This window comes from Sceloporus undulatus, chromosome 6 (genome assembly GCF_019175285.1).
Source record: "Sceloporus undulatus isolate JIND9_A2432 ecotype Alabama chromosome 6, SceUnd_v1.1, whole genome shotgun sequence".
Classification (NCBI taxonomy): Eukaryota; Metazoa; Chordata; class Lepidosauria; order Squamata; family Phrynosomatidae; genus Sceloporus; species Sceloporus undulatus.
The window spans coordinates 144,628,007-144,654,892 of NC_056527.1; the positions used below are offsets into that span (position 1 = coordinate 144,628,007).

At 43.7% G+C, this 26,886-nt stretch overlaps 1 protein-coding gene across 1 annotated transcript in view; it reads left to right on the plus strand.

The window, feature by feature from the left end:
• The first annotated feature begins 326 nt into the window (after positions 1 to 326).
• The window catches only part of KIRREL3 (kirre like nephrin family adhesion molecule 3), a 691,985-nt gene continuing 665,425 nt past the window's right edge, over positions 327 to 26,886 (plus strand). Inside the window, 3 exon segments of the mRNA XM_042473983.1 lie at positions 327 to 419; positions 827 to 851; positions 2,806 to 2,883. Of these exon segments, the coding sequence (XP_042329917.1) occupies positions 327 to 419; positions 827 to 851; positions 2,806 to 2,883 (196 nt within the window).

Sequence of the window (26,886 nt, forward strand, 5' to 3'; positions counted from 1 at the left end):
GGTTTGGGGTTCTTTTTTCCTTCTGAATTGTTATTGCGTATAGTGCAGGGTGGGGCAAAATGTGGACCTTCAGAAATTCTTGGATTGTAACTTTCTGTGTTCCTTACCATTGGCTTTTTGTCTACGGCTGTGGAGAGATACAGTTCAACAATGAGGCAGTACAGACCACCCCGAAACGGCAGGTTGCAATCGCCCATTTTAACTGCGGAAGAACACCGCAGCCACCAAACCGCATGGCATCCCTTCACAGTAAAAAGAACCCGGTTCTTCCAGGTTCTTTTTTGGCACATTGCATGTGGTATGAGTGTGCCATTGGCGCACTCGTGATGTACGCAGTGTGCAGCGACGTGCAGACTCTGCATGGCAGCAGCATCAACCTGGCAGCGCCCATGTGGACAGGATGTTGCCCTGATGCTGCCGTCTGTACAGACTAGGGTTCCGGAGCATGCGGTTGCCGTGCACTCTGGAACTCTAGTTTCAGCGCCAGCACACCACTTTTAGCTGAAGTGTCTCAGACCAACATTAGGAAGGTTACATTTTGACCACTTCTGATATAGAGGACAGTAGAAGTCTGAAGAGGTTAATGAAGCAGATGTAAAAATAATTGACTTCCTTTTCTTAACTAGAAAACGAGATGCATCATCACCAACATGGCTCAGGAAAAAAATGATGGTTCACTTTGTACACTTAAAATTGAAAACCAGGATGTCTGAGCTAGGCTGAAAAGAAGTTGTTTGTTTGTTTGTTTGTTTGTTTGTTAAATTGACCTAACACCCAAACAAAGAGAGTGAGAACTTTATCGCACCTGTTTTTGTCTCCATTACAGGTACAGAAAGAGGATGCTCGTGTGCGTGCGTGACCTGCAAAAAATGGATTTTATCACACGCCAAAGCGTCCTCCAAAAGACCCCGTTCCGTCCCCCGGCACCAAGCTGTCCCCATTCAGTGCTGAGGCGCATGAAATGTTCTGGTTGGAAGTCTTCCGACTGAGCAAAATGGCACCCGCCAGCACTGAATGGGGACGGCTTGGCGCAGGGGGACAGAACGGGGCCCTTTTGAGGACGATTCACTGTGCGATAAAATCCATTTTTTGCAGGTCACGCGCACACATGAGCATCCTCTTTCCGTATCCGTAATGGGGACAAAAATGGGTGCGATAAAGTTCTGAGAGAGAGGCTTCAGATTCAGGCTTCTAGGATATCAGCCACTGATCCCATACAGGAAATGAGTTTCATAGGTAAACATGTTTCTGCCACTAGAGATGAATTTCCTTTCAGTTTGTCCAAACATTGCCCAAAGTTTTTTTTTTTTTCTTTAAAGAATTTACAAACACTTCTCATTTCTTTATAGACGGGACAGAAAGAACTTGATGTTTTACACAAATTCAAATGTGGGTGAAAGCAAAACCGACAAAGTTCCTGATCCATATTTCATTCTGAACTGTGAGATCCTTTTATGTTAATCTTTGCACTGTGCAAGAGTGTTATTCTTGTGGACTTGATCATAAAAGTAAATAAAATAAAGTATAATAAATCACAGACTCTAATTTAGATCTCATTACTTTAAAAACAAAGAAAAACCAGTCTGAGACCTCAGTGGCAGGAAAGAGAGAAAAAACCCACACAACTCCTGTTATGTTATGGACTCTTGGTAAAAGATCAGTCTTTAGATTCAGTTTCATGACTTCAGACTTGGGAGCTTATCAGATTGACTTTAAAACTGCCTCAAGCCTCCCAGGTTGCAGCTGGGATGAAGGATGGAGGTGGGAATTATCGCATGCTAAATTGCCGTCTAATCGCTGCCCGCCATCAGCCCAAGTCCAAGCCGGGTCCCAGCCATACTCCGCCAACACTTTTTTGAAGTCGGCAGCTCTCTGGTTTCTAAAAAGTGCTGTCAGAGCATGGCTGGGACTTGGGCTGATGGTGGGCGGCGATTGGGCGGTGATTTAGCATGTGATAATACCCAGCTCCAGCCCGCAAGGCTTGAGATGGTTTTAAAGTCCATCTGATGTCGTGTCCAAAGGGAGCACCTAAAATGGTGCAGGGCCTGGAAACCATGAAGCCCTGTGAGGAATGCCATAGAGAGCTAGGGATTTTTAGCCTGGAGAAGAGAAGGTTATGAGGTGATATGATCGCCCTGTTTAAATATTTGAAGGGATGTGATATTGAGGAGGGAGCAAGCTTGTTTTCTGCTGCTCCAGAGAACAGGACCCGGAAGAATGGATGCAAGCTCCAGGAAAAGAGATTCCAGCTCAACATTAGGAGGGACTTCCTGAGAGTAAGGGCTGTTCGACAGTGGAACACACTCCTTCCTCGGAGATTTTGGTGGAGTCTCCTTCCTTAGAGGTCTTTAAACAGAGGATGGATGGCCATCTGTCAATGGGGATGCTTTGATGGAGAGTTCCTGCATGGCAGAATGGGGTTGGACTAGATGGCCCTTGCGGTCTCTTCTAACTCTATGATTCTATGATACTTGATTAGTTTCATTTTTTAGCTCACTAAATTTAAAGATGCTTTATTGATTTCCCTTCTGGTATTTTCTCTGCTGCTGTATCTTAATTTCCTTGCCTGGACCCCTGATATGGTCACTCTGGTATCTGTGCATAACAAATACACATTTTCTCTTCTTTGTTGGGGAAGTTTTTTTTTTTTACTTTGCCAATTATTATCTTTTTTCCAATTGCCATCTCCTAAACTTTTCAGGGTCCTGACCCAGATACATGCTTCTCGTCTGTACTGTCAAAATGCCTCCTTTCTGTAATGAGCAGTTTTGCCTATTGACATAAACTTTGTTTTGTCTTTTGCAGAACTTGGTTTCCCAAGGAGAGGATGCTGTCTGGTGTTTGGATTCATGTACAAGGAGAAGTATCGACGCATGACTGAAGGTTAGTTTGACATTTTTCTCTCCATACTGGTTATACCCTTTTCCTCCACCTTCTTCATATTCACAAGAGGAATTATGAGATGTTTTGACATCTAGACATCCAAAAGATGTTCTTTTCATCACCAAAGCATGCCAAGCAGCTTTGGAAGACCTCATCTGGCACAACCAGCACTAAGACCCAGACCATCTGTACCTGATCACTACAGTGCCGAAAGTGATTTCCCCCATCTATACCAAAAGTGACAAACCTATAGTCTTTTGTGGGTTTATGGGGCTATGAGGCTGTGTTCTAAAAAAGTTTATTCCTGATGTTTCACCAGCAGCTGTGGCTTCATTCTCTGAAGATGTCAGCCAAAGCTGCTGGCGAAACATCAGCAATAAACTCTTCTAGCATGGCCTCTTAGCCCAAAAAAACCACAAAAATATGGATGCTGACCATGAAACTTCGACTAAACATATCTTCAGGTGTCATTGAACTACAACTCCCATCATTAAAGAATGAAGATGCCATATAATAATAATAATAATAATAATAATAATAATAATAATAATACAGTGGTACCCCGGGTTACGAAAATAATTCGTTCTGCCGCCGCGTTCGTAACCCGAAATCCTTCGTAAGCCGAAAAAGCCATAGGCGCTAATGGGGAAAAGCCGCGATTTCGTGCGAAATAGCGCCGAAAAGCACCAAAAATTTTTTCGTAACCCGAAAAAACCTTCGTAACCCGGAACAGTTTTTTCCTATTGATTTTTTTCGTATCCCGGGAATTTCGTAAGGCGGTGCTTTCGTATCCCGGGGTACCACTGTAATATGTTTTATTTTTATACCGCTTCTCCGAGGTGATCAAAGCGGTTCAAAGAATCATTTAAAAACTTACACATCATAAAAACAACTTCACAAAAACCAATAAAAACCGAACAACATGCAATAAAGACAAGCAAGATATACTGAGACCACTGGTCCATCTAGGTCAGTATTTTCTTCACAGACAAGATTTCAAACTAGAACCTCTCTGGAGGTATCAAACATTGAATCTAGACATTGAACCTTTTGCATGGAAAACATTTGCTGTACAACATGTTGGCTGAGCAATATCCCTTGCCAGTCATGCTTCCTGTTGGGCAGTTGGCTAGTCCTGATGGATACTGGACTCTGAAACCATCTAAAGAGCCACACGCTTCCCAACCCTGATCTATATAGTCAAAGCTGGTGTCAATGCCTGACATGGTGGTGCATCTGCTGAGGCCCATGTCTCAGAAGAGATGCCCATCAATCAAAATCTTACACCTACTGCTTGAAACTTGTTCATCTATCTCTTCTTCTTGCATAGCAGATGGGGAGAAGGGGAAGTAGGTGCTACTGACAGCTTGCTCACTGTCCTCAGCAGCATCAAGTGTTAGTACCAGTGGTGAGACTACATAGCCAATGAGAGAGGGAGGTACTGAAGTTATCTTGTAGAAGAAGGCAGGTTTCCTTCCCCCCCTCCTCCCCCCCCAAAAAAACATGTTAGTACTGCACATTGATATTATTGCATATATCTCAATTCATATATTTGGTTTGAGGATTAGAAGCAATTGGTTTTACCTTTTATCTGGAACCTGACCTTAGTCTCCAACTTTAGTTGCAGAAAATATCCACCAACAGTCTTTTTCCAAATTAGAAGACATTTTAAACTTGCAAAAATCTATGCTTGGCTTTAACTTTGGAAATGAGTGGCAACCAAGATTGTATCACAGCGTTAAAGCAATCATCCCTCTCAGGGATGTCAATGGTTCCACGGGGCCAAATGAACTCCTTCTTAAGAAATATGAACACATATTACGGTTAATTCCCTCAACTTGCCAAGCATTCTATAAGCAAGCATTGATTAACTGTTGCAATGGCTGTGTGTAATTGTGAATAGAAATCATTAAACTATTAAAAACATTTGCTGTGGAAAGCAGTTAGCATCCTAGCAGCTTGCAATTTTGACACTTGACATTTTTAAAGAATCAAATCCACTAAAGAGGCCTCCAATACTTTTTATGCCCTACCCATTTTAGACCAGATAGAAGAACTGAAGTCCTTTCACCCTGCACCATTATAGTGCTATGATGCCATTTTAAAAGCCATGGTACCATCCTATGGAATCCTGGGGTCTGCAGTTTGGTGAGGCACTACAGCACTCTGTCCAAGAATTGCTAATGTCCCTTCCAAAACTGCAGATCCCAAGATTCCATGGGATGCTGCCATGGGACTTAATGCCGCACTATATGCATGTCAACAGTACGATGCAGCAGCTAAAAAGGCCAATGCAATTTTAGGCTTCATCAATAGAAGTATACTGTCTAGATCAAGGGAAGTAATAGTGCCACTCTATTCTGCTTTGATCAGGCCCCACCTGGAAAATTGTGTCCAGTTCTGGGCAAAACAATTCAAGAAGGACATTGAGAAACTGGAGCGTGTCCAAAGGAAGGCAACTAAAATGGTGAAGGGTCTGGAAACCATGAAGCCCTATGAGGAAAGATTCAAGGAGCTGGGGATGTTTAGCCTGGAGAAGAGAAGATTAAGAGGTGATATGATGGCGGGTTACAAACGGCCATAAGGGACGTCCTCAAGACGTCCTAGATTTATAAAGGGGCGTCACTTCTTGACACCACCAAGCCTAATACGTCTTGAGGACGTACAAGATGGCAGTGCCCCATCTACATGGGGGCCGCCATGATGGCGTCACGAACGCGCCACCTCCAAACGAGGAGGCGGGACGTGACGCCATTGCGCCATGCAAGGGCGCTTAATGCGCCCTTTCGTCCGCACAGGAAGGAACTCTGAAACGGAGCTCCTTCCTGGTCTTGCGTCGCTGGGCGCAGCCTTTAGATGGCTGCGCCCAGCGACACAAGGGAGAAAGGGGCCAAGTGGCCCCTTTCTCCTCCTCCCCGCCACCACGGGGTGTCCTTGGGGCTTGAAGCCCCAAGGACACCCCTTTCCAGGTCTCGGAGAAGGGGCCTTTTGCCACTTCCCCGCAGCCTGGAAAGCGGCGGATCGGGGCCTCAGCGACTGCCGCTCTGGCCACTGAGGCCCCAATCCGGTGGGGAAAGGGGCGGGTGCAGGCTGCCGCTTTTCGGCGGTCTGTAACGCGCCTATAGTCCTGTTTAAATATTTGAAGGGATGTCACATTGAGGAAGGAGCAAGCTTGTTTTGTGCTGCTCCAGAGACTAGGACCCAGAACAATGGATGCAAGCTCCAGGAAAAGAGATTCCAGCTCAACATCAGGAGGAATTTCCTGACTGTTCGACAGTGGAACACAATTCCTCTGAAATTTTGGTGGAGTCTCCATCTTTGGAGGTTTTTTAAGAGATGCTGGATGGCCATCTGTCAATGGGGATGCTTTGAGTGAGAGTTCCTGCATGGCAGAATGGGGTTGGACTGGATGGCCCTTGGGGTCTTTTCCAACTCTACGATTCTATGGTTCTCCTGTCCCACTGTTTCAACTGCTTTTAAATGTCCCAGTTTCTCTCACCTGCATCCATTTTCCCCATGTCCTCAGCTTACTTTAACTGCTATAAAGTGACTTTCAAGTGCAAAAGAAAATCATCCGGTGGGGCAGAGGAGAGGAGTGGATAGAAACTTACCACTCCCAGTAGGATCATGCAAAAGCGTAGTGTTGCAGCCTCTCCTGGTTTGTGTGTTCTTCTTCTTTTGCCATCCAGACCACACACTGATGTGATCCCAGTTTTCATCTATGAGATGTTTGAGAGTATGCAAAAATAAATCAACAAAATTTGAATAGTTGCTTGGACACGAAAGAGCTTCAGTCCAGCCCAACTGAAGCAAATGAACATAAGTGCTTAAAATTCTAAAGGTGAAGAAGAGGAATTTAGCTTCAAATTAAAGTTCAGAAGAGGAAGCGCAAACAAATCAAAACCTGGAAGGGAAGCCTTAGCAGGAGCAATTCCCTGGGCCCAGCCATTCCCAGAACAAAACCCCATTCTCTGGGGCACATTCCAGAACAAAACAGCACAGACCTATCCGTATTTCATATATTTGTGCCTTTCAGTTTCAGTCGACCGAGGTGCAATTTCTGTAGGAAACTGGCAGCCATTTTGTTTATGACGCTGTCATGTTTATGAGTCATGTCAATTGTGCTCTCCCTGAGGGAGACTTTCCATTAGCACAATGTGTTTTTCCCCAGTGTTATTCAGACTTCACATAAAGCTACTTTCAGCATTCAAAATGCCTGCATGAAAGGGAATAATATAATAAGATTTCAGTGAAATTTAAATTCTGTGCCAGCTCTAAAGAGTTTGGTCTTTGTTTATGATTATGAAGCGGGCCACAGATGTATGTCATTGCCTTAAAATACAAGATGAAAGTGTTCCCCTTTGTCCCTATCAGCCTCTGTTTAAGAATTGCCACTTCATCTTCTTCTGACAAGGCCCCCAAAATGCAGTCTGTTCAATGGGGATTTCAGATAACCACTCTCAGAGGTTTATCTAAGAGGAAGAAGAGATGAGATGGATGTCTAAACAGAACATACAGTTAATTTAACACAAGAAGCCCAGCACTTCTTTTCATTCTGTGAAAATTGCATTGTTGAATTAAAATTGGCCCAAGTATTTTCTCAAAAGTGTGGGTTTGGAGGGGGGGGGATGCAATGTTAGCTGGCTCTTGGCAACTCTGTGATGCAAGGAACCTCAGTGGGATTTTTGCCTGCGACACAGAGGTTGCCTACGTCTGCCATACTGTCTGCACTTTCCTGGAACATCTCAAATATGTAAAGAGGTAGACATGCCCAACAGAGCATGAAATTGCTGAAAAAGCAACAGCAAAAGCAAAAGCAAGCTAAGGTCGAGAATCTGCCAGTTTTACCCACTCACATTATATCTCTACTGAATGTTCTTACCTTTGAATTCACCTGTGCAGAGAGTAAACCAATACTTATTGCTGACAACCCAGAATAGAATAGATAGTATAGTATAGAATAGAATAGAATAGAATAGGACATGTGGTGTAAAAGTTGTACTTCGCATGGCTCCTAGCACTGACAACCTTTTGCTTGCGAGCATTTGAAAACCTTTTGCTTGTTTCCACTTGGTGAATGGAGACAGCTGAAGAATGCTGTAGCATCATTTTAGCAGAGTGCTACTTTCTGATCATGCTGTTGTCCAAATTCAGGACCAGCTTTGCTTCTTTGTGTCTGGCTCGCTAGGTAGCTCAGGGCTGTGAGATGCAAGGAGGAAATTAAACTGGTGACAGTTGTAGTCTGAAAAGAAGCGCGGGAGAGCCGTTGCATAATGATAGCCTTGAAATAAAGAAGTGCTAGACTTAATCCTCAGCCATCTGTCTTCATTCTGCTAATAACCCATTCAATCAGACATCACAGACTGTTTGTTAACATTCAGAAACAGATACATAATCACTAGGAACATAATCAATTTCTCCTATTGGGGACTGATCCTTATAAGGACAGAACTGCTGGAGGGATATGTTTTGTTTGTTTTGTTTGGAAGTCCCAACAGATTTCATAGAATCATAGAATCACAGAGTTGGAAGAGACTGCAAAGGCCATCCAGTCCAACCCCCTGCCATGCAGGAAATCCAAATCAAAGCATCCACGACAGATGGCCATCCAGCCTCCGTTTGAAGACCTCCAAGGAGGGAGATTCCACTACACTCCGAGGGAGTTTTTTCCACCGTTGGACAGCCCTTACTGTCAGGAAGTTCCTCCTAATGGAATCTCTTCTCCTGGAGCTTGCATCCATTGCTCCGGGTCCTAGTCTCTGGAGCAGCAGAAAACAAGCTTGCTCCCTCCTCAATATGACATCCCTTCAAAAATTTAAACAGGACTATCATATCACCTCTTAACCTTCTTTTCTCCAGGCTAAACATACCCAGCTCCCTAAGGCTTCAGAGACTTCTTTCTCTGAAACCCATGTTGACTTTTTGTGATTATGGTATTGCCTTCTAGATGTTCACAGACTCTCTTTTTAATGATCTGCTCCAGAATCTTTCCTGGTATTGATGTCAGACTAACTGGACGATAATTGTTGGGATCCTCTTTTCCCCTTTTTGAAGATGGGAACAACGTTTGCCCTCCTCCAGTCTGCTGGGATTTCTCCTGTTCTCCAGGAGTTCTCAAAGATTATTATTGCCAATGGCTCCGATATTATATTCGCCAGTTCTTTTAATACCCTTGGATGCAGTTCATCTGGTCCTGGAGACTTAAATTCATTTAGATTAACAAGGTATTCCTCTACTATCTTTTTACTTATTCTGTGCTGAAATTCCCCTATTCTGTCTTCTGCTCCAATATCCTCAGGTTGAGCATCCTTTGCCTTTTCTGAGAAGACTGAAGCAAAGAAGGTGTTGAGTAATTCTGCCTTTTCTCTGTCTCCTGTTAGCATTTTGCCATCTTCTCCACACAGTGGCCCTACCATTTCCTTCTTCTTCCTTTTGCTGCAGACATATCCATAAAAGCCCTTTTTGTTGTTATTAACCTCTATAGCAAGCCTGAGTTCATTCTGTGCTTTAGCTTTTCTGACCTTATCTCTACACATGCTAGCTATTTGTTTGAATTCCTCTTTGGTGATTTCCTCCCTTTTCCATTTCTTATACATGTTCCGTTTAAAATTTAGCTGGGTTGAAAGTACTTTAGTCATCCATCCTGGGTTCTTGCGACACCTCCCATTTTTCTTCCTCAATGGAACTGTTTTAATTTGTGCCTTCAGTATCTCCCTTTTGAGAAACTCCCATCCATCCTGAACTCCCTTCTCTTTTAGTATTCCTGACCATGGGATCACCCCCAGTATTTCTCTAAGTTTACTGAAATCAGCTTTCCTAAAGTCTAGAATGTGTGTCTGACTATGCCTGGCTTCTCCTTTCCATTGTATAACAAATTCCAGGAGAACATGGTCACTTCCATCTAATGATCCCACCACTTGCACCCCATTAACCAAATCATCCTTGTTGGTTAGGGTCAGATCTAAAATAGCTGACCCCCTTGTTGCCTCTTCCACCTTTTGGAAAATGAAATTGTCTTTGAGGCAAGTGAGGAATTTACTAGACCTTGAGGATTTGGCTGAGTTTAACTTCCAACAAATATCAGGATAGTTGAAGTCACCCCTCACTACTACATCTCTCCTTTCTGAGTGTGTGGTCATCTGTTCTAGAAAGGCATCACCCAATTCCTCCATCTGACTTGGGGGTCTGTAGTAGACTCCCACAATAACATCCTTGTTGTTTCCCTGCCCTTTAATTTTTATCCAGATGCTCTCCACTTGGCTTCCAGTAGTACAGTTTATTGAATAGCCCAAGGGCCGTTTCCAAATACTAGTAACATAGTAATAAAGCAGTGCCACACACCTATATATAAAATGTAAACATAGTGCACTAGGTGCAATAAACCCCAATACAATATAGATACATATGAATAACCTGAGCATGCACCAGAACCAGAACATGCACCACTTGTATACAGCTTATACACTTGGCTTCCAGGATTGATGTCCTGGATCTCTTCACTGGTGTAAATGTCCCTGACATAATAGTGCTATTCCTCCTCCTTTCCTGTTTGGCCTATTTCTCTTAAAAACATTATACCCCTCTATTTCTACATTCCAATTGTGAGACTCATCCCACCAGGTTTCAGTGAGGCCTATTATATCATATTTGCTTTGCTGTGCTAGGAGTTGAAGCACATCTTGCTTATTTCCCATGCTCTGTGCATTAGAGTAGAGATATCTAAGACCATGTGTTCCCTTTACTTGCTGCCTGTGCAAGTTCTTTTGCCTCCCACTTTTGAGTCCTTGCACTGTTTGCCTTGTTCCCTCTGTGTCAGTTTGACTATTTTCTCCAGCCCTTTTGCCTTCCAGAATACTGTCTCCCTTCCCCACATAACTCAGTTTAAACCCCTCCTGATCAAATTCTTGAGACAAATGGCAAAAACGTTTTTGCCAACTGGCGTGAGATGCAACCCATCCCTTGCCAGAAGTCCCTCCTCATGGAACTGCAGCCCATGGTCCAAGAATCCAAACTGTTATTGGTGGCACCATCTATGGAGCCAGTTATTTACATACGCTATTTTCTTTTCCCTTCCTGGACCATGCCCTTCAACTGGGGGAAAATATGAGATGACAACCTGTGCATTCATCTCTTTCAACTTCCTACCCAAAGCCTCAAAATCCCTTATGATATTCTGAAGGCTGGGCCTTGAACCAAAAGAAAGATTTAATGCTGAACTTGTTTTAAAAAATGGAAGGCGTACTGATCCAAGCATGGAGCAGTGGTTTGAATGTTAGACCATGGACTTTATCATACGTGAGGAATTTCTCTTAATTTTGACTGAAAAGAAAGTGGGGCCAGAATGCATTTATGCTAGTTCAACGAATTTACGTGAATGCGAATTGCGTTTCAAACTGGCTTCCCACTGCACAAAAATAGCATGTCATTGCCCGAAATTGCGTGTGATCACCTCTCAGGCAATAACGTGAAACCCCATGATTGCATTCGGACTGACTTCCCATTGCCCGAATTTATGTGTGGTAGTCTATCACGCAATAACGTTAAACCCCATGATTGCGTTCAGATTGCCATTGGATTATACTTCCAATTTCCCTTGTCTGATAAATTCCCATGACTCTGAAGACCAAGGTTCAGTTTCCATCTCAGCCTTGGAAACCTTCTGGGTGACAATAAGTAAATCACATTCTCAACCTCATAGGAAGGAAAAGGCACCCCACCTTGAACAAATCTTGCTAAGAAACCCCCATGATAGGTTCACCTTATGGTCATCATAAGTTGGAAATGACTTGAAGGCACAATACAACAACTTAGCCAAAGCAGAAATCTACATTACATGTATGATCGCTTCATAGAATCATAGAATCGTAGAGTTGGAAGAGACCAGAAAGGCCATCCAGTCCAACCCCGTTATGCCATGCAGGAACTCTCCATCAAAGAATCCCGACAGATGGCCATCCAGCCTCTGTTTAAAGACCTCCAAGGAACAAGACTCCACCACAATCTGAGGAAAGAGTGTGTTTCACTTTCGAACAACCCTTACTGTTAGGAAGTTCCTCCTAATGTTGAGCTGGAATCTATTTTCCTAGAGCTTGCATCCATCACTCTGGGTCCTAGTCTCTGGAGCAGCAGAAAACAAGCTTGCTCCCTCCTCAAAATGACATCCCTTCAAGTATTTAAACAGGGCTATCATATCACCTCTTAACCTTCTCTTCTCCAGGCTAAACATACCAGATCCCTAAGGGACATCAGGGACTGAATACACTGCCTGTTTTAGCCACCTTCCTGAAATATTACTAACATGGCAGGTGTGTTCAGTTAGGTGAATCAGCTAGATCAGTGCAAAACTGGTGTAGCTGTAGAATGTTTCTGTAAGAACGTATCCCATATAACTTGGATGTTGGCTTTCCTATTATTGCTCATACACTGGTTCCGATAATAGATAACAGAAGAACTTTGTTGGACCTTCTCTCCCTTCTTTTGAGACTCTTCCTCCATGACATATTTCAAGGATCCGTGGACAAGGGACCCTCTGGTTTCCTTCACTGATTTTCCCTTAAAAAAAACCCCAAAACTTACATAGGTAAAAATTTTTGAGGGTTAAAACTAGAATGGATTGATCAGAGAATTTTTGATTGTGGATTTTCCAGTCAACCAACATATTATTAGTCTGTGGTCCTGTCTGCACTGGCCATGTGTCCAAAGCCAGTCTGGAGCATTATGCTCTGGAACAGGTCTCAGACTGACCTCAATGGCAGCTGCATTTACCAGGCTGCATCTGGTACAGCAACGCATCTTTCTTCACACAGGGCAGCCAGATCGACACTGCATTGGCATGGCTGATTGTCCTTTCTTCCCTGAGTCCACTTCTCTTCCCTGAGTCCACCACCATTTCCATACCTCCTGGAGCTCCATGCCACATCTCCTGAGGGTGGGCTCACCTCTTTGGCCAGTGGGAACATAGGGTAGGAGAACCCCCTGACCTCAGCCATGTGACAAGGGATAGGCCATCTCCTTTCCCTGTGTGGCTCAGCAGAGAGATGGGAGATGGTTCTTTGCCTGGCATGCAAACAGTTGGCTTGGCTCAATTCTGATCTGACCCAACTGTTCACATGCCACAAAACCCTGCATGCCACAGAACTGCAGGGCAAAGTTGAGTTAACAGGGAAAACCAGTCTTCTGCCATAACAGACATCACCAGCCTCGGGGTGAGGATGGGGGGTTTCGCCTGTGCAGACAACCTCTGCATAGTCATTAGCAATAGTAATAGCAGGTACATTTCTATACCACTCATCAGTGCACTTAAGCACTCCCTAAGCGGTTTACAAAGTGTAAGCCAATTGTCCCCCAACAATCTGGGGACTCATTTTCGCAACCTGAGAAGGATGCAAGCCTGAGTTGAGCTTGAGCCCTTTGCTGGTATTGAACTCGCAACCTTTAAAGCCCTACATGGCTTGGGCCCAGAGTACTTGAGGGAACACCTTCTTCCCTATTGTCTGTCCTGCACACTTAGGTCCTTGGGAAGAAATCTACTACAGCAAAAAAAGATCTAGGCTAACATCAATCTCCCAGAGGGCCTTTTCTACTACTGCTCCAAAACTATGGAACGACCTGCCGAAGGAGATCCATCACATTCCCACTCTGACAGCTTTTAAGAAAGCACTCAAGACAGATCTCTTCTGGCAGGCCTTTCCAACTTAGTTACCCTCCCCAGATATAGAGATATTTGTCATCTCATCTGTCTATTCTTCCCCACCTATGTTTCTGCCTTTTTTTTAAAAAAAATGTTTTTAATGTTTTTAATGTTTTTATACTACTACTGTTTAATTCTGTTTTATTACTGGGAATGGGGGGGGGGCAGTAGGTCTAGGGTTTGATTTTATTTATTTTTTAACTCCATTGTAATGTGATGTATTTTATTGTTGTAACCCGCCCAGATTCTTCGTGATTGGGTGGGCTAGAAATAAATCTTTGTTATTATGGTTTTGAGTGTGTGGCTGCAGTACAGGCATTTAACCACTGTGCCAACAGGAACAAGAAGAGGTTTAACTAATCAAATTGGAATAAGTCTTATTTGTTTAAATATATAAAAGAATACATATTATTTGATTTCCTTAGGGAAAGAAGACTTAAATATATTGGGGAAAGCAATAAAGAATCATGGAAAGATAAATGGGAAATTATGATTATGAAAGCGGAAGGTAAAATGGAGTATGAAGAAGTTAAAAATATAATTAATGATAGTTTCCACATCTCCGATAATGATTGTTAACTTGATTGGAATGCATTTCCCCCAAATGCTGTTTTTGAGAGGGGGGAGAAGGGGGAAGTATATTATGAAATGTGGCCTGTGCAATTTGTATTATGTACTGTGTAATAAAAGTTAATAATTTTTTTAAAAAAAGAAGAAAAAGAGGTATAACAACTCCCATTTCAACACAGAAACATGGGATGACATTTGATTTTCCAAACCAGGTTCCTTCCCTGAATTTTCCCACTTTTCTACATTTCAGGGAGTAAGCCCATTGAATTCAATCTCATTTGTGTCCGAATAAATGTGACTAGGGTTGCATGATGAGTCGCCAAAGGCTTTTGAAATGTTCAGTTTAGGTAAAGTGATTACTCATAGGTAAACATCAGCATAAAGGCAGCGGACACTTACAGAAACCTGTGTATATTCATTAGAAGATATCCAGACTGCATATGCATGTGTACTTGCTATCACTGTATAACCAGGAACTGTCTGAATATGATGCAGCTGTATAAATGTTCTTTCTAAAGATGTCCTGAGGAAACCATGTAGGCTGAATGAAGAATGCCCCCTGCAATATCCCTTTCTCCTTTACTCATGTATTTTACCCCAGACATAACATCATGGCAGGTGGTCGGCAGTTATACAAGATTATTACAAACATTTGTTTTATTAAAACAATAATATTAATAGACTTAAATAATACTTAGCTGTCCAAGAGATTCTATAGAGCAATGTGGCAAGATACATACCACCAAATACCACTGTTTCATACTGAATTCCACTGTCACTTTAGTCAAATGTAAGCCTCACCACCAAATAGTTGCCCAGAGGTTTAACCCTAGCATTCTGCCATAGTCTAGGGATCCAACATGTCTTTTGTTTCTCTACAAAGAGTCAGAGGAGGCTCCAGCTCTTCTTTGTTCACACTCTCCTGCACCTGACTTTTTGCCAGATCTGTACTGACTAGTTAGCAAATCGGCACTGTAGCCATTAAAGTGGGTTTCTGGCAGCCGCTCATAAAATGACCAAAAAGACCTATTAAGCACAAGGAGAAGTCAACCTACTCTTTTGCCACCTGTTCAGCAAGCCGGTGGTGATAGGAAGTACTTAAAACCTCCTTCCCATATACAAAAGAGCTGGAGCATAAGCAACCCAGTATTTCCTTCTCAGTTATTCGTTATTTTTCTTCTCTCCCTACTTTAATTATATCTTCTACAGAAGTAGAATCATAGAGTTGGAAGAGACCCCAAGGGCCATCCAGTCCAAGCCCATTCTGCCATGCAGGAACTCTCAATCAAAGCATCCCTGAGAGATGGTCATCAAGTCTCTGCTTAAAAACCTCCAAGGAAGGAGACTCCACCACAATCTCAGAGGAAGGAGTGTGTTCCTCTGTCAAACAGCCCTTACTCTCAGGAAGTCCCTCCTAATGTTGAGCTGGAATCTCTTTTCCTGTAGCTTGCATCTATTTCTGCGGGTCCTGTTCTCTGAAGCAGCAGAAAACAGGCTTGCTCCCTCCTCAATATGGCATCCCTTCAAATATTAAAACAGGGCTCTCATGTCACCTCTTAACCCTCTCTTCTCCAGGCTAAACATCTCCAGCTCCCTAAGTCTCTCCTCATAGGGCTTCATGGTTTCCAGACCCTTCACCATTTTAGTCGCCCTCTTTTGGACACATGGTTCCAGTTTCTCAATGTCCTTTTTGAATTGTGGCACCCAGAACTGGACACAATATTCCAGGCCAAAGCAGAATAGAGTGGCACTATTACTTCCCTTGATCTAGACACTATACTTCTATTAATGAAGGCTAGAATTGCATTGGCTTTGTTAGCTGCCACATCGCACTGTTGGCTGGTGTTCAGCTCGTGGTCTACTTGGACTCCTAGATCCCTTTCACATGTCGTCTCCATAAGCCAGGTGTCTCCCATGCTTTTTTCTTTAAAAGCATTGTAGGCTGAATCAGAACCAATGGTCTATTTCCTCTGTTAGATAATCTGCAAGTATAGGATTCAAATCCAATTATCTTTAGCTTTAGCTAGACTTTCAAATATCTATGGTTTTTTTGGGGTGGGGGGGATGCAGTGTGATATAGTGGTTTGAACATTGAATGACAACTGGAGACCATGGTTTGAATCCCCATTTGGCCCTGAAACCCACTGGGAGACATTTGGCAAAGCTGACTCAGCTTCAGAGGACGTTATCACACGGGAGGAAATTCTCTTAATTTTGAATGAAAAGAAAGTGGGGTCAGAACGTATTCATGTGAATTCGCTGGTTCAGAGAATTTATGTGAATTTGAAATGTGTTCAAACTGACTTCCCATTGCCCAAACATAGCTTCCCATTACCCGAAATTGCGTGTGATCACCTCTCACGCAATAACGTGAAACCCCATGATTGCGTTCGGAGTGACTTCCCATTTCCCGAATTTGCGTGTGGTAGTCTATCATGCAATAACATGAAACCCCATGATTGCATCCAGACTGATTGCGTTCGGATTGCCATTGGATTATACTTCCAATTTCCCTTGTCTGATAAACTCCAGAGGAAGGCAATAGAAAACCCCCTCTGAACAAATCATGCCAGTGATAGGTTAGCCTTAGGGCTGCCATAAGACAGAAACAACTTGAAGATACACAACAATAACAAGAGCATCAACAACAACATTTGATGGAAGAACAGGGCACCAGGAGTATTATGGCTTCCATCAGGTGTGTAGTTGGGAGGGGAGGCACATGAAGTCATTGACCTCAAATGAGAATTCCCCCAATTAAATTTTCCTTTAGTCCCCAAATTTCTAGCTTTGCAGTAATTTAAAACTTTATTTGAATACTTACAAACAGAATTTAGGTGTCCAAAGAAAAGGGGGCAGACAAGGACACAGCAAACAAGATCCTGGGGATTTATCGTTATCGATGTCACAGTATCTACAATGCTAGAAATTTGGAGATTGAAGGAAAATTTGATTGAGGGGCAGAATTCTTCACCTGTAACTGTACCTGTGGGCCATCACCTGTTTGATGCAGGAAAGTCAGAGGTCTTCTTAAATACTCTTCCTCGTTTCACAGATGAAAACTGGGACACGTGAGGCGAAGCAACATCAGAGTGTGATAAAGGTGGCAAAGGTTTTTAATGAGGAAGCACAGACAACCCAGCAGTGGCTGCAGCAGTTTGCTTTTTCTTGAGACTACTAGGAAGGGCAAGATTCATCCCTCCTTTCCTTTTACTGCTGTGAAGTGAGTTGAATGGAAGCTGTTTTTGTAATTTTGAGTTCAGTTTGCATCATTTGAAATAAGGGGGAAAGGACAAAGAACACAGGGGGGGAAGCAAGAGAGAAACTGGGACATTTAAACAGCGCCTAAAAATGGGTTGACAGAGGAATAATTGAGACTGTCCCTGCCAAATTGGAATGGCACAAGAGCAAGCTTTATCCACAGGGAACAGTTTTTCCCATTGATAAATTTTATTATGGAAAAGAATATACACAGTCTTACTAAACCAATCTCATGCGCCTTCTCTTCCCATCTTGATAGTGAGTGATTTCAGCCTGTTTGTATTATTTGATTATCTAGAAGTTTTGGCCTACAATCCCCATCAGATCCACGTGGCATGAGCAGTGATACAGGACTGTGGGAATTAAGTCCAAAACATTTGAAGAGGCTAAAATTATTTCTACTTATGTAGGGCGTGATTTGCATTGAAAATTATATGTATACTAAATGAGGGTGCATGACTGTGACACTTATGCTATGAGACACAGTCCACAGTTTAATAAGATACTATGCGCCTATACTTATGGAGATACTGCTTTCCCATTGAACAGCAAATATGTTCAGCTACTCGACAGGCAGTTTTAGTGAGAGATGGACCAGATTGCATTCTCTCACTGATATCCCTGGTGTAAAGTATTCTGGGATACATGTAGTAATCACCGCCTACTCAGGATTAGGGAGCATTATTAATTATTCACAGGCATAACCTATGCTGTCATCTGCATTAACAACTTGCAGCTCAATAAGTACACAAACTAACATATGCCCATAGACGTCTCTGTAATACACAAGCAAAACATACTGGGGGCACAAGGTGGTGTTAATGATTTACCACATATTCCTTATAATGTCTGTACAGATTGATGTATAACTCAAGATGCACATCAAAACAAAGAATTCGCATGCAAATAAGTCATCCTTATTATATGCACTCAGCCAAACAGTGTGAGTACATATCACATAGCTGGCTGCCAAAGTGACTTCCATTTCAGTGCTTTTTAAAAAAAATAAGGATAGCTAAAATAAGGTGGCTAAAGCATATATATTGTTTTGACAGCCTAAACTTCAATTTTAGCCTAATGATGGAGGGAATTGTCTTCTGCTGTTTCAGTTGTAGGATCAGTGGTTCACAGAAGCAAATCTGGAATCCAGATGGGCTATTGATACATAGTAGAAAGGTTACCCCAGGGCCTGTTCATACTCCACAATTATAGCACTATGTTTTAACTTTAATTGTGATGACAACAGCCTATTGAGTCTTGGGATCTGCACTTTAGGGAGAAGTATTTAGAAATATCAGCTAGACAGCTCCTGAGCTCCCCAAATTGTAAACCCCAAGATCCCATAGGATGTTGCCATGGCAGTTAAAGCAGCATGATAGCACTATAGCTGTGGAGTGCTGAGGATAGTCTGCCATGCTGCTAGGAAGGGTGGGTGAGAAATTCTTTTGGTGCTTAAAAACTTACCAAAATTCACAAACTTCTTCATAAAATGTGCTGTTGAACTGCAATACCTTATTATCCTATGCAAGTGCACCCAAGGTTGAGGGATTATGGGTCATCCAACATCTATTGGATGACTAGTAGTTTGGTGAGCTGCCTGGCAGAGAATTCTAAATATCCCATTAAATTACACATTTGAAAATATATAATATTTTGTAATGGGAAAGAGACCAGAGAGAAGTATTCACCTGGGGGCACACCAGGAAGTCTCTTCTGGGGAGAGACTGGGAAAAACAGCCTTTTCTCCATTTCTTCCCACAGTTCATGCCACAAGGGTGCTGCAACTCTAGTCCTAAGGGCTCCAATACTTCTAGCGACAATGGTACTTTATTTTGAACATGACAACTTTGATATCTTCATGAGACCCATAAAAAACCAGGAGTGTGACTGTCAGAACACAGTAGGGCAGGGATGGGGAAAGTGTAACTCTTCAAATGTTTTGAATGGAAGCTCCCACAATCTTAGTCATTGCCTGCTGAGCATGGCATCTCAGGCCCGCCTCTGTAAAGGGCCAGGTGCACCATTGCATACCATCCAACCCTATCACAAATCATTTCATACTCCTGGTTTGGCAATAGCAATAGCAAGTACATTTCTGTACCACTTACCAATGTACTAAGCACTTTTCAAAGTGCCCCCAACAAGCTGGGTACTCATTTTAGTGATCTACGGAAGGATACCAGGCTGAGTCGACCCAGAGACCCTGGCTGATATTGAACTCACAACATTGTGGTTAGTGAGTGAGTGGCTGCAGTACAGGCATTTAACCACTGCACCACTAGTGCTCCTGGTTTGGCAGGGACAATCCCAATTAATAGTCTGTCATCACACTTTTTCTGTTGCTTTTAAAATGTTCCAGTTTCTCTCTCTTCCTCCCATTCCCCCATTTTGTTTTCAGCTGACTTCATTGCTCCAAACAGTTCCAAGTGGAAAAAGCAGTTTGCACTCAGTTGGTTCAACAGGATCAGGAGAGAAGATGGGACAGAATCTTACTTTTCCCAGTGGGCTCAGGCCAAAAGCAGCGTGCTGCAGCCTTTCCTAGCTTGCATGTTCTGCCTCATTAATAACTTTTACTGTCTTGACCACACTCTGGGGTTGCTCGGCCACATGTGTCCCAGTTTTCATCTGCGAAATACCGGAGTATATGTCATTCTTCTGGCTCAGTATAAGGCCGGTTAATGTGTCAACTCTTGTGTAGGAATGGGGAGGAGGTGTGGAGATGGGTGGGCTTGTGGGGAGAGTGGTGTTTATACATGCAGAGGAAAGCTGTTATATGGTTTACAATTATCTTGTACCAAACCTCCAAATAATTATAACTCGTGAATATTAATAATTGATCTGGAATGGCAGCCCTGTGCCACGGAGCAGATGATGGAATGGAGGAGTTCAAGCTGGGTTTGTATAACTGTGCTGTGGTCTAAATGAAAAAAAAAACTGGTAAAATGGCAACCCAGGCGCCACACATTTGCATGCATGTGCCTCCCCCTCCCCTTGCTGGAGTCAGTGAGCTATTAGAACAATTAACTGGTGCGTCCATTAAAGGCAAGGCTGCAATTATTTTGTTTCTAATTTAGAATAAATATAAAAAGCCCACTTGTGCAGCTGAGTGGCTTATTTGTCCTGCTTAAAGTGATCTAATGGGGGTTACTGTTGTCAACAGAGAAAGCACTTCTCTGTTTCCATTTTTCCTCCTGTTAATTTGGTGTATCTTTGTCTCTCTGTTTCTGTTTCTCTCTTTCCCGCTCCCTTCTCTCCTCCTCAGTTTTGTAATGAAAACTTGAAAAGAGAGAGGTAGGAGAGAGCTTTATGACAGCAGAGTTGATCATAAGCTGAGTGATTTGTCAATGAAGAGTTGCACCTTTGGACTAAGGCTCAAGGAGGAAACTGTGCCATTACATCATGCAAGTTCTGTGGGTGGCAGGGAGGCAGTATGCTTCAGTCTTCACTTAGAAGCTTAGTTATCACACCCGTTTCCCCCCCCCCCCATTATGGGAACGGGAAGGGGACCCCCGGAGCCACGCATCACCGAGAAAAAATGGATTTTACTGCACACCGAAGTGTCCTCAAAATGGCCCCATTCTATATCCCAGCCCCAAGCCAACCCCATTCGGGGCTGGGGGGTGCCATTTTGCTCAGCCAGAAGACTTCGGACCCGAACATTTAACCCCCTCAGCACTGAATGGGGTTGGCTTGGGGCCGGGAAATGGAATGGGGCCATTGTGAGGACACTTTGGTGTGCGGCAAAATCCGTTTTTTCTCGGTGGCGCATGGCTCCAAGCGTCCCCTTCTCATTCCCATAATGGGGGAAAATGGGTGAGATAAGCTTCTTATTCAAAGCAGCTGTGCACAGCAGATAACACTGTCAGGTGTCCAGGGCAGGACCACAAATTCTCCATTTCAAGAATGTAGTCTGGAACCAATTTTCTTTTCTTTTTACTTCTCTCAATATCACTGTGTTTTTGCAGCGGCCTAGAAATGGACTGGGTAGTTACCAATTTGTGTGTGTGTGTGTTTGTGTGTTAGTGCATGTGCCTTCAAGTCACCTGTTGACTTATGGTGATCCCATGAATTTCACAGGGTTTTGCCAGTTCATTCCGCTGAAATATACCCTATAACAAATATACCCTACTATTGTTGGCAGGCTCCCATTCAAGTTCTAACTAGAGCAGACTCTGCTTAGCTTTCAAGATCACACAGCATCTGGTGCCTTGAGGGTATTTGGCCACCGACTTTTGTACAGACGAAAACCTGGGCATGTGTGGCCAGCCAACATCTGAGTGTGATCAAGCTGGCAAAAGTTATTAATGAGTTAGAATACAGAAAGCGAGAGACTTCAGAAGTTTGCTTTTGTCTGAGCTCAATGGGAAGGGCAAAAATTTACTCCTCCTCTCCTCAACTCTCCTTGCTGCTGAGTTAATTGAGTATGGCCTGGTACATACTGGCCCTTTGCGGCATCATGGTGACATGCTAGGGTTGCCTTGGAGTGGCGCTTCCACCCGCCCTTCAACCCAAGCACGTGACGAGGGTGTCACAATGGCGGCCCCCTGTACACATGTTACGCAAGCTCTGCGCGGCATCCACATGGTGCCATGCGGCGCTTGTGTAACGAGTGTGCCAATGGTGCACTGTGGCACACTTGATGTGCTACAGCTGCAGCATAAGAAGAACCCGCTTTTCGTGGGTTCTTTTTACACTGCAAGGAAGCTGCACAGTTTGGCTTCTGCGGCTTCCCTGTAGAGGGAAAACAGGCGCCAGCAGGCCGCCCTTTTTGGGCAGTTGGAGGGGATTTTCAAGTCAGAAACCCATTTCACAGGCTGGAGAAAAATAAAATAGAGGTGGGGAAAGTGCACTCCACGGTCCACCTGTGGCCTCAATATGACTTTTGTGATCTTCCAAAAAAGGAGGGTGACTAAAATGATGAAGGGTCTAGAAACCATGAAGCCCTATGAGGAAAGACTTAGGAATCTGGGGATGTTTAGCCGGGAGAAGAAAAGGTTAAGAGGTGATATGATAGCCCTGTTTAAATACTTGAAGGGATGTCATATTGAGGAGGGAGCAAGCTTGTGTTCTGCTGCTCCAGAGACTAGGACCTAGAACAATGGATGCAATCCACAGGAAAAGAGATTCCACCTAAACATACAGAAGCTGGATGGCCATCTGTCAGTGGGAATGCTTTGACTGAGAGTTCCTGCATGGCAGAATGGGGTTGGACTGGATGGCCTTTGTGGTCTTTTCCAGCTCTATGATTCTATGATTCTTGGGTGCAAGAACAAAGTAAGCAAACAGTTGTTCCCTATTTTCCTCAATGCCCTGTTCTTTCTCATGGCTATCAGAGTGCCAGTCAGACTTTCTTTCTATCTTATGCTGCTGCTGTCACTGGAAATAAAGGTGCTGCCTACTCTGCCACTTGGCAGCTGTGCGCTGGGGGAAGCTTACATTACTCCAAGCATTGTCACTTTCATCTTGTGAAAGAAGATGCCATTGCAAATCATTAGGAAAGGCAGCTCCTGTATAAACTGAACGGTGTCTTTTGTTTTTTCGCCAACCAAAGAGAATTTTAAGGCAAGTTGCAGGAAGCTACAATGGAGCACCCATGAATTTGTGTTAAATATATCTTTATGAGCAAGGTGTTCCTGTTGGTGAATCTCTTGTTGCTGGTTGTCATGCTTGTTACTCAAATGAGACATCAATGCAAGTTAAACATGAATAAAAATACAAAACAAAACCAAATACTCCTCTTTGATTTTATCTGATGTTAGGCAGAGAGGAGCTTCTGCTGGTCTAGCTGGAAACCTTGCTGACAGGGAAATCACTGTATCAAAATGGCCAAGGTTGCATTTTGGCTGCCTTTCCTTTTGTTAAAACAAGTTAGATGTTACCACTAGTACATATATCCTGTTTAGAATTTAGTAACATCACCAGGTCGGCAGTTTGAGGTCCAGGCACTACGTGACAGAGTGAGCTCCCACCACTAGTCCAGGCTTCTGCCAACCTAGTAGTTTCAAACCACGTAAAAGTGCAAGTAGATAAATAGGTAGCAAATTGGTGGGAAGGGAACAGCGTTCTCTGCAGTCATGCTAGCTACACCGAATCCTTGTGTTAGTAACGGAGATGAGCACTACCCCTTACAGTCAGACGCTACTTGTGACCCAGTGTGGGGGTGGGACTGCAGACGCTGGGTCCTCCACCTCCCTGCTTTGCAAGGCCTGTAAATCCAGCCTTGAAGAGCAGGGACTGGGGACACTGGGTCCTCCACCTGCCTACTGCACACAATGGCATGCAGCAGAAAGGTGGGCAGCACTGACCGCGTGTCATTCCCCTTTCTGTGGTGTCACCTGGTGCAGTCCGCACCTCCCGCACCCCGCCAGTGATGCTATTGCCATCACCTACCTTTATTTATATTAAGCAGAGTAAAAGTGTTCCCCGGTAGTTTTGAACTTCTGGTAATAAACAGGATCATACAGTCATAGACTTGGAAGAGATCTCAAGGGTCATCAAGTCCAACCCCCTGCATGCAGGAATATACAATCAAAGCATCCCCGACAGCTGGACATCCAGTCCCTGGTTAAAACCTCCAAAGAAGGAGACTCCATCACGATCCAATTGAGTGTTTTCCACTGTCAAACAGCTCTTGCCATCAGGAAGTTCTTCCTAATGTTCAGCTGGAATCTCTTTTCATGTAGATTGAATCCATTGTTCTATGGCCTAATCTCTGGAGCTGCAGAAAACAAGTTTGTTCCATCTTCAGTATGACACCCCTTCAAATATTTAAACAAGGCTATCATATCATCTCTTCACATTCTCTTCACCATGCTAAATATACCTAGCTTCCTAAGTCTCTCCTCATAAGGCATGGTTTGAGGCCTTTCACTATTTTGGTCACTCTCCTCTGGTCATGCTCCAGATTCTCAACATCCTTTTTGAATTGTGGTGCCCAGAAGTGGTCACAGTATTCCAGGTGAGGCCTGACCAAAGCAGAAAAGAGTGGTACTATTACTTCCCTTGATCTAGATGCTTCACACTGTTTACTCATATTCAGTTTGTGATGTACTAGGACTCCTCGATCCCTTTCACATGTACTGTTGTCAAGCCAGGTGTCCCTCACAAGTGGTATGAGTTTTTCCTGTTTTATGGAAGTTCCAACACCATGAAGATTTCTGACATGTCCACTATCAGCAGGGCATCTCATTTGTCCTGTGAGATCTGCCTGATAGTTACAGAGGGGATCAGAGTGGTTGTTTCCTTTACCAGATGCTCCAAAGCAGAGAGTGCTGTCTGTTTAGGGGACTTGCCCTTCTATTCTTTAAGTTGCAACTTATGGAAGTACAATGCACCTTCTCCTTACACGGGGATCTGTTCCAGATCCCTCCCGTAAGGGGAAATCAGTGTATGCTGAAGCCCCATAGGAACTAATGGGGCTTGCGCCCATGGCGCATGGTGGTGCAGCAGCATGTGCGCACCATGGGCGCACACCCCATTAGTTCTTCTGGGGAGCATGACAGGATCTTCCAGCGTGGCTTTCTGCATATGCTGAAAGCCGCGTATGGCACACCCACGTAAAACACGAGCGCGCTGTACTTTAGCTAGTATCCTTATTTTTTTTATGTGGGATCCTACCTGGTAGAAAGTGGGAGAGTGATTTTTCAATTTTCAGCCATTTGATGGACAAGGCATGTTTGTCCTCTGAGAACTTACTATACAGTACAAGTTGAACTTCTCCCCATTGGTGTGGGTCATGGACCCATCCCAGACTTTATCCACGACTTGTATATTCTTTCCATGGCTACCTGTTTGTGTTTCTCGGAAATTTCTTGAATGAGTGATCATTCCCACTCGTCATCTATCACCACTGTCCCCAAATCTGAAGGGAAGCTGATATCTATCCAGAATGCCTCCAGGAGTAATATTTTGCTTGTCATAGTATGTGGGACGAAATCATGGGCTGCTTTAGTTCATCATAGGACCATGAGGATGAGGGTTCCCCACCCCCAATCTCAATCACATTCTGAAGCACATAGTACTTTGCACAGTGCTTCCTTTAAGGTGAGGTTGACCCACTCTATGTATTCTGAACTTTGTGGCCTATAAGCTATGTGGAATATCTCTTTTATGCCTAGCACCTTGCAGAGTTCCTGGGTGACTTCTCTTGTGAAATGGGAGCCCATGTTGCTGTCTGATTCCCATGAAATTCCTTACCTACTCCAAACATTTCTGAATAAGATGTTTGCAATGATGGGTGCAATGTTGTTTTTGCAAGGGAAGGCTTTGATACACTTGCTGAAGGGATCAATTATTGTGAGGCAATACTTGCTCTCTTGAGGAGTGGGTGGCAATGGATATGCCCAGGGATCTTCAATACATTGGTGTTGGAGTGGGACTTTCAGCCCAGACTAGTCAGCATTGACAGGCCACCAACCCATTTCTTACATTTTTTTCTAAGATTGTTGTTTTCCTTTGTGTCCCTGCTTGTGAACAACCTGAATTAAATCTCCCCTGACTTCTAGGAGCTTGGCTGGAATGGGAGTGAGCTGTCCTCTGAAGGGTGAAGGAGCCAAGCATGCAGACTGCTTTGTAAGGTGTTTTGAGGGTGCCTGAAACATGAAGATTTATTGAGTAGAAGGCATTAGCCAAATCCACCACACTATAATACTTGTGTCTGAAGCCATAGTGAAGGGTCTGGAAACCATGTCCTATGAGGAATGACTTAGGGAGCTGAGGATGTTTAGCCTGGAGAAGAGAAGGTTAAGAGGTGATATGATAGCCCTGTTTAAATATTTGAAGGGATGTCACCTTGAGGAGGGAGCAAGCTTGTTTTCTGCTGCTCCAGAGAACAGGACCTGGAACACTGGATGCAAGCTGCAGGAAAAGAGATTCCACCTCAACATTAGGAGGAACTTCCTGACAGTAAGGGCTGTTCGACAGTGGAACACAGTCCTTTCTCAGATTGCAATGGAGTCTCCTTCCTTGAACGTTTTTAAGCAGAGGCTGGATGGCCATCTATTGGGTATGCTTTGATTGAGAGCTCTTGCATGGCAGAATGGGGTTGGACTGGATGGCCCTTGGGGTCTCTTCCAACTCTACAATTCTATGATTCTATGACCCGGAACAATGGGTGCAAGCTATAGGAAAAGAGATTCCAGCTCAACATTAGGAGGAACTTCCTGACAGTAAGGGCTGTTCGACAGTGGAACAAACTTCCTCAGAGTGTAGTGAAGTCTCCTTCCTTGGAGGTCTTTAAACAGAGGCTGGATGGCCATCTGTCGGGGATGCTTTGATTGAGAGTTCCTGCATGGCAGAGAGTTGAACTGGAGGACCCTTGTGGTCTCTTCCAACTCTATGATTCTATGATTCTATGACTGTTAAGATCTCCTGCTGCTTGCCCACTATGGGGCCAACAATAGGGATCATAGCATTGGGAGTGCAAAAGTCCATGGTCATCTGCCATGTCTTACCATCTGCCTTGAGGATGGACCATAAGAGCA